Source organism: Histoplasma capsulatum, genomic scaffold (assembly GCF_000149585.1).
Source record: "Histoplasma capsulatum NAm1 scaffold_1 genomic scaffold, whole genome shotgun sequence".
Lineage (NCBI taxonomy): Eukaryota > Fungi > Ascomycota > Eurotiomycetes > Onygenales > Ajellomycetaceae > Histoplasma > Histoplasma mississippiense.
Genome location: NW_001813982.1, coordinates 6,005,668 through 6,013,860, shown reverse-complemented (window position 1 = coordinate 6,013,860; position 8,193 = coordinate 6,005,668). Strand labels below are relative to the sequence as shown.

Sequence of the window (8,193 nt, the reverse complement as noted above, 5' to 3'; positions counted from 1 at the left end):
TCTTCTCATGAGTGCTATCTGAATCTGCTCTTCTCCTTTGTGTACATAGATCCCTTCAGTGTAGCGTGCCTCCATACCTTAGGGATGCTTAGGAGGTGCAGACGCTGCCTGCGCCCTCCCCTGGGATGTTAAACAAATACATACATACATACAATGTCTGATGTTTGCCTCACTGCATCTACTTTCAGTGTAGAGTGAATTAATGATTGTGATGAGATGAGAAATAGTGACTGGGTGGCATTGATGTGTCTTAAGATCTCTCTCTAGAAATTAAGCTTAAGCAGGCTGACATATATTGAGATTGGGCATGGATTCGACAAGCCTCCCTTGTGGAGGCACAAGGGAGCAGCAGAGAATTCAATTCCCTGTATCCAGTCCTGGTGGGACACATTTCCTCTTGCGAAGAGACTCTTATCTCTCTAGCGAAACAAAAACTGCAAGCAAGCTGGAACAAATGAGAGTTATTATTACCGGGTGTTCTTGTCTTCGCCTCTTTTTAAAGAAAAAACTGGAGCTGCTGTGTAGCGCCCACAACTACTAGTACCCACAACACAAACGATAATTTTCAAATTTCGGCCCAGGAAATTATTTCCCATATTTTATTCCTCACGTCCGGGTCGGACTTGGGATGGCAAATGTTTGAAAGCTGCGGCGGGGAAATAAAGGTGAGGACAGCAACTAATCGGGCCTCTGGGGTTGGAGAGGGAGTTGGCAGTTCTCTGCTTTCTTCTTGTTCCTGACCATAGTGCGAGAATCAACATGTATAAACTGAGGTGATGGACGACTTCTCTAGGGTACAGGGATAAAACCGCCTTGGACAGACATACATTTGTACAGTACAGATTACATACATACAGCTGTAGATTAGGAACAGGGCGAGTGGGGTTAACCGGGCCCTAGATGATTTGTAAGCTGCCGCTCACCTGCAACCTCTGGTCGGCCCCTCGTTCCGAGGGTCCGCCATCTCAACGTTATCCGCCATCTCAACGTTACTGCCCACTTATACCCATGATATTCAGTTGATTTATCAACCAATGAATCTATATTTGATAGATACAAATAGATTATATTGTAAATGAACTATTGCCGTGAATTCCTTGTAAATTTGGTGGCATTAACATAAATGCCTTTGTCTCTGCAATATCTCTTAAGTTCCTTCATAACCTTCTTCCATTTTGGCCGTAACTTCTCCAATGCCTCCTCAATACCAATCTGATGATGAATAGCTGTCATTTTGCGAATATTATCTGCAGAGATGACTCCTCCTTTATGAACTACCCTCCGTGAGCCGTTCAGACGGCGTTTGCGAGCAGCCGAGGCGGCAGTTGTCTGCGAGAGCTCCTCCTGCAAAAGAGCCACTGTATTGGCCATTGCAATACTACCCTTATAAAGCTTCTGTAATCCTTCATATATATAGTCCTCATCATAGTTATCTTCATCTTCCTCTTCCAAAGCCTCGAGTTTGCGTTTATATCGGTTGAATTGGCGTACAGTTGAAGGAGTATACCAAGTATCTGAATCCATGGAATCTGAATTTGAAGATTCTCAAGGAGTAGTCTCGAATTCACGCAATTTATTAAGGACAATTGAAGGATTGAATGGAAGTAGGCCAGTTGCTTCCCATCCATGTTTGATTGTATGAACTCTGAATGTTGCTTTTCGTATGGAGGTGATAGCATGAAGAAATTCAACCTTTGTGAACTTCTCACAGCCGCGTCTTGTTGCTTCTTCAACTGCCACTGAATGATGATGCTTAAAGGCTTGAAAAACACCAACATCCAGAGGTTGTAATAGGTGACTCGTATGCGGGATGAGATAGAAGGGAATGATGTTGTTCTTTTCACAAAAATCCATGAATTCAAAGGTGCAATGGGAGTCAAATCCATCTAATAGAAGCAGACGGTGGGTTCCTTTGTTGCGAGCTTTTGTAGACCGATGGAAATGCTGAATCCACTGAAAAGAGATTTGATCATTATTATACCCAGTGTCGGATGTAGCTATCATGGCATCCTTCTCTATTTCATCTGTCCACCGCTCCTGTAGCTGCTTCGCGGTGAGAATATATAAGGGAGGAATGGTAAAGCCATCAGTTGCAACTCCTTCAATGATAGTAAGACTTTCTCTATTATTTGAACTTCCAACATAGGCCCGTCTTCGAGGATCTCGCGTTACAATCCATTGATCATGTCCAATTCCTATTCTGAACCCTGTTTCATCGAAGTTGTAGATATCGCAATCTTGAATTCCATATTTATTGACTGTTTCTTTGAACCGGTTAAACCAATCAAGGATATGAGATGGTTGATGAGCCTGTTTCCGTAATATATCAATGGTCTTCTGCTTGCGTACATTATACTCTGGATGGCGTTTGAGAAATCTTTTGACCCAGTGCTCTCCAAGCCCAGGTGCAGGTGTGGTAGAATCTGTATGGCTCTGCGCAAGTAGGAATCGAGCAGCACCAAAGATCATCGATCGATTGGGAGGTAGGCATAGCTTATCTAGAGCTTCTATATACTGACAAAGTGATTTTTCCTGCTCAAAAGATAAAAGTCGATTAGCAGGAGGTCGATGAGTTCGCGGAGCACGGCCATTGTATCGATTGAGCAGACGGGAATAGGGAAGGTTATAATCTCTTGCCAATGCTTTGATATTGGGTTTTTCAATATCGGCTATGGAATCTAGAGCCTCTGTGATCTTATTCTCTATTAAAATATATGTAGAAGTCATCACATTGGTTGATTATTGCATTTTGAAAAAAGAGATTCGCGTATTTGAAAATAATCGCGTTGAGATGGCGGATAACGTTGAGATGGCGGACCCTCGGAACGAGGGGCCGACCAGAGGTTGCAGGTGAGCGGCAGCTTACAAATCATCTAGGGCCCGGTTAGCCATCGCTTACCTCATCCTGTGACCAAGGGAGTTTCAGGTCAGTGCTCTGTTATCAGGACGGCGGTTTCGGGGGCCAAAGCGGGCATTGACTTTCTATATGTTCAGTTGTCGTTCGTTAATAATGCTGCTCGTCCGATTGTTGCCCGCATCATGGGTTGTTCTGCACCTGAGGTAAGCTCTGCGCCTGGCCTGCAGCTGACAGGCGAAGCGTGACGGTTGACAGCCTCAATTCCTTCTCCTGTTCCTCCTCCTCCAGCAACATCAACCCGTTCTAGGACTCCTACTTCATCTACTCAATCCCTTATTGCCTCGCGCGGATATCTTGCTAACAATGAGACCTCCCTTCCGCCTATTTTCGGAGAACAGATTTTTCACCTTCGTCAAGCTGCTCTACAGTGCGCTCGTCTGATTGATTTGCGACTGCACTAACAACTGCTACCTATCCCATCCGTTACTCCGACACACCCTAGGCTGTAGCCTCGGGCTTGCCTTCTCTCCTACCTAGTCACTCCGCCCGCTTGAGCCTTGACGAGTCCTTGTCGGTTTAGTTATCTTTTTTTCCCGTAAGCTTTTCCGCTTTCCCCCCTGCTTTTTTCCAAGAAAAGTCCCGGCGCATCCAACTGTTCCACACACTTCCTTCAGCCCGGATCCCGTGTCCAAGGTGATATCATTCCTCCAAGTTGCGCGAGTGTCATTGCTGCTGCTTTTCTTAGATAGATAGATCCTCATCCACCTTCGTTATATTTCCCGTTTGGTTCCTGTTTACACGCAGAAAAGCCTCCCGGATTTTCCCTCGCTCGGACCCGGCATACTATTGATCCCCCCTTCTATGATCATGCCAACTCCGTTGTGTTTTGTTCTTCTACCTTTATCGTATTTTTAAATTGCCTCCATGCCTTCTTATTGTTCACAGGATTGCCATTATTTCTACCGCAGCGCCCTGCGACTCCTTTCAATACCCACCGTCCTGTCATCTCACTACGTTTAGAGCCCTTTGGTTTGATGCTAGTGTTCCCCCCACTGACTCGTTGAAAAACAATGTCATATTCTACCATGGCAGTCCGATTCTTTACTATGCCCAAACCTTTAGGGGAGACTCTGGCTGAGAACGAGAACTCGAGAAACCCCAAGTCTCCAAACGGGGTTTCTGAGAACAAGGAAATGTCCCGAAGCGCCATGGCCGCAACGGATCCTACCAACTCCACCCCCAAGTCCCACCCTCCGGAAAAGGTCCAAAATGGCATAACCTTCGCAAACCAAGACTCCCTCCCCAAACTCCCGATCCCAGATCTTGAGAGCACCTGCAATCGCTACCTGGAGTGTTTGGCTCCTTTACAGTCTGCCAGGGAGCAGGAGGAGACAAAGGCCGCTGTAAATGAATTTCTTAAAACGGACGGCCCGGAATTGCAAAATAAGCTGAAGAACTACGCTACTTCGAAGTCGAGTTATATCGAGCAGTTTTGTGGGTTTATTTTCTACATTTCTGCCTTTATTGTTGGCCGTTACTTGTGTGGTCACTCCATAGCAATTTACTGACTTGCTTGTTAGGGTATGATTCTTATTTGAATTATGATAATCGTGAGTTACGTCGCGGAACATGTTCTTTCTCCTAGCGGCATGGTGGCGCATCGAAAGTATGTGGCTAACGTCTCGATAGCTGTTGTTCTCAATCTCAATCCGTTTTTCCTCTTAGAGGATGATCCCACTCCTTCCAGGAACAACCAAGTTACGCGCGCAGCGTCCTTAGTAGTGTCCGCATTATCATTCGTTCGGGCTGTTCGAAGAGAGGAGCTTGCTCCGGATACAGTTCGTGGGAAACCACTTTGCATGTTTCAATATTCGAGATTGTTTGGTACAGCAAGAGTGCCAACCGAGAACGGGTGCATCATTGGTCAAGATTCGGCTGCTAAGCATATGGTGGTTCTTTGTCGGGGTCAGTTTTACTGGTTCGACGTTCTTGACGACAATAACGACCTGCTTATGAGCGAAAGGGATATATCGCTCAATCTTCAAGTAATTATCGAAGATGCAGAGCAGACACCAATCCAGGAGGCCGCTAAAGGGGCACTTGGTGTGCTCAGCACGGAGAACCGGAAAGTCTGGTCGGGTTTGAGAGATATCTTGACCAAAGATCGGAAGTCTAACAACGCTGAGTGTCTGAATATCGTCGATACCGCGCTATTTGTTTTGTGCTTGGATTCCACGGAGCCGTCTAATACATCTGAGCTTTGCGCCAATATGCTCTGCGGGACAAATGAAGTGGTCAGGGGTGTACAGATTGGAACGTGCACGAACCGATGGTATGACAAGCTTCAAATCATTGTCTGCAAGAACGGTAGTGCTGGTATCAACTTTGAGCATACTGGTGTAGACGGCCATACTGTACTTCGATTCGCCAGTGATGTTTACACGGACACGATCCTTCGGTTTGCCAGGACCATTAACGGCCAGGCACCTAGCTTGTGGGCAACCACCAGCCCTCCCCCATCAAAACGGAGTCCTGAGAGTTTTGCATCGAATGTGAGCACAACCCCACACAAACTTGAGTGGGACATGGGCCCAGAACTCAGCATTGCCCTTCGATTTGCCGAATCACACCTCGCGGATCTGTTACATCAGCATGAATTCCAAGTCCTCGATTTTAAAGGCTACGGAAAGAACTTCATCACATCGATGGGCATCTCGCCTGATGCATTTGTTCAAATGGCTTTCCAAGCCGCTTACTATGGTCTCTACGGCCGGGTAGAGAATACCTACGAACCAGCGATGACTAAGTTCTTCCTCCACGGGCGCACGGAGGCCGTCAGAACCGTCTCCCACGAATCCGTGGAGTTCGTACGAACATTCTGGGACGAGCGTCCCGCAGCGGAAAAAGTAGCAGCCCTCCGAAAAGCAACAGAAAAACACACCGCAACTACCAAGATCTGTTCGCAAGGCAAAGGCCAAGACAGGCATCTCTACGCCCTCTACTGTCTTTGGCAGCGCTCCTTCGATGATGGACATGGGATAATCAACAGCGGGCCTCCAAGCACAAATGGCTACTCGAGCCCCGCCGAGAACGGTTCATCCATCGATTCCTCCCCAGCCCCAGCGCACGGTTCTACCGCCGTATCCCGCCCTTCCTCGCCCTCCGACGACGGCATATCTTCTAGCTACTCCGCCAACAGCTCACGCAACATCCGCCTTCAACATCTCGCCCACACCCCAGCTCTCTTCAATGATGCTGGCTGGGATAAAATCAATACCACAATCCTTTCGACCTCAAACTGCGGCAATCCGTCACTGCGCCACTTTGGCTTCGGTCCCACCTCTGGCGACGGCTTCGGCATCGGTTACATCATCAAGGACGACTCGATCTCCATCTGTGCGTCGTCCAAGCATCGACAGACAACCCGCTTCATCCAGTCGCTCGAGACGTATCTGTATGAGATTCGCAAGCTGCTGCGCGCGACGCAGCGCAAACCCGTGGGGCCGAGTTGTGTGCGCGAGAGGCAGATGGATGCAGAGTCTCCCACTGCGCCGGTTGTGGTGGCACCTGGAGAACGCGTGAAGGGGAAGGGGCGGCTAGTGAGGGTTGATCCGCAGCTTGTGGGCGGGGCGGGGACGGTTGAGACCCCGACGACGGATGGTGGCGATGTAGAAGACGATGGGATGGGTGGATGTAAGTTATAAATTATTATTATTACTCTCAGCTGTCTTTCCCTCGACTTCTACGCTGTCTGCGTTGTAGCTCGTGGTAGATAACATACTAACTGGTCCTCTTTTCATACAGATGGGTTCTTCGATGCGGGGATGTTGTTGCATGCGCTGAAGGGTTTGCAGGCGGATCGAGATCGGGATAAGCCTCCGAAGCGAAAGTTGGTTGGGAAAGTGTTGAAATTGAATGAGTATTGAATGATTGTTTGGTTATGAGCGTTTGATGTTTCTTCTACATATACCTATACCTATGTATATACAGATTTATTTTTACGGCCTTTTGTTATTTATTTTTATTTTTTATTTATTTATTTATTTATTTATTTATTTTTTTTTTGGCTTGCTTGACGCTATGTGTGACGATGCGGGTACCAACGGGTTTCGTATAGCTGTTTTTGCATTTGGATTAGTTTTATCCCTTTATTGTTATTTGCTGTATAGCTATTGTACCATTTGCCTTACGCAAGGACTAGAATACCTCTATGTTTCAATCGTTTTTGAAACTTGTGATTTGAGTGTGATGGTGATGATAATAATGACAATGATGCTTATTGCAACCGATTTACCCATGCGATTCCATTGTTTGTTTAACTTGTTTTATTTTATTTTATTCCATTCTATTTAAAGTAGATCGTCACATTGCACTGTTCAACAATGGGATTACAGATTCGTATTGTTGCGCATAATTTAAAAATTTCTTTCTCACTCATAGTTTTCAACCCGCATGTAAAGCCAAAACATTCTGCTGATAATTGATAACTAGTTAAAAAGAGTAACTACGCCGTAGTCAACTAGAACAATATTTTCTTCGCTGGCACCCTTTGTTTTACCCGTTCTCCACAAGTTCTTCTCGTGCCCCATTTACTATCTTCATGCACGGAATGGACTGGATCGCAACAAGAACGGCGGGATGCTTGGCTCGCGACAGAATTTTTTGGGGTTGAAGAGTAATTGGCCTGGTTCTGTTAGGGCGGGTGTTAGACTGGGTGGTGATAATAAAATAGTTCATTCTCAGGCATTGGGGCGTTTTGCCTTGCGCTGGGGTGGGGACGGGGGATGGGGGCTTTAAGGGATTGAGAACCGGCCTGGATGGAGGGTTGGCTGCGGGAAGTCAATTGTATGTAACTCTTTTGAGTTGTTCTGGGATGGCATCGGGGTAATGGAGGGCGGGTAGATGAGTGGTTTCTCCTTTGTTTTTTTTCTGCCCCCTTTCCTGGTCGATTTTCTTTTTCTTTTCTGTTTCGTTTTCCCTTTTTTTTTTCTCTTTTCCCTTCTTACTTGACGCTGTGAGCCGTTGTCAAGAGGATCGAGAGTTGGGACATGTCAGAGTAATTACGTCATTCACTGCGCATCAACAGATAGTCCGGGCCGAGGTTGGGTGTCCTCGGAACAAGGATAATCCGGGCTGGTAGGCTGGCGGCGGCGAGAGATTTTCTGCCTGCGTGAGTCTGTAGGCATCTTCAACGTCAACCTTCGGACCAGGATAGAGAGATAGCTCACACCTGCCGCCTGCGATTGGCAGTGAGTTCTGTCACCCTGGCACTCGACTGCTCCACCACGATTCTTACTTTCGTCCTATTCCCTCTCCTCTGCCCGATCCCGGGTTCT

The 8,193-nt window shown here is 46.9% G+C and overlaps 3 protein-coding genes across 3 annotated transcripts; 2 read left to right on the top strand and 1 right to left on the bottom strand.

Annotated features, from left to right (window-relative positions):
• Positions 1-1,080: 1,080 nt before the first annotated feature.
• On the bottom strand, positions 1,081-1,524 carry HCAG_01724 (predicted protein; the record flags this gene model as incomplete). Its single annotated transcript, XM_001544627.1, has 1 exon — positions 1,081-1,524. One exon carries the CDS (start codon positions 1,522-1,524, stop codon positions 1,081-1,083), a length of 444 nt encoding a protein of 147 aa, XP_001544677.1.
• Positions 1,525-2,002: 478 nt separating this feature from the next.
• Positions 2,003-3,437, top strand: HCAG_01723 (predicted protein; the record flags this gene model as incomplete). The annotated part of the gene is made up of 4 exons (XM_001544626.1): positions 2,003-2,053; positions 2,421-2,483; positions 2,878-3,060; positions 3,360-3,437. 4 exons carry the CDS (start codon positions 2,003-2,005, stop codon positions 3,435-3,437), a joined length of 375 nt encoding a protein of 124 aa, XP_001544676.1.
• A 505-nt stretch (positions 3,438-3,942) lies between these two features.
• Positions 3,943-6,783, top strand: HCAG_01722 (hypothetical protein; the record flags this gene model as incomplete). The annotated part of the gene is made up of 5 exons (XM_001544625.1): positions 3,943-4,351; positions 4,438-4,467; positions 4,503-4,523; positions 4,748-6,550; positions 6,662-6,783. 5 exons carry the CDS (start codon positions 3,943-3,945, stop codon positions 6,781-6,783), a joined length of 2,385 nt encoding a protein of 794 aa, XP_001544675.1.
• Between the last annotated feature and the right edge of the window lie 1,410 nt (positions 6,784-8,193).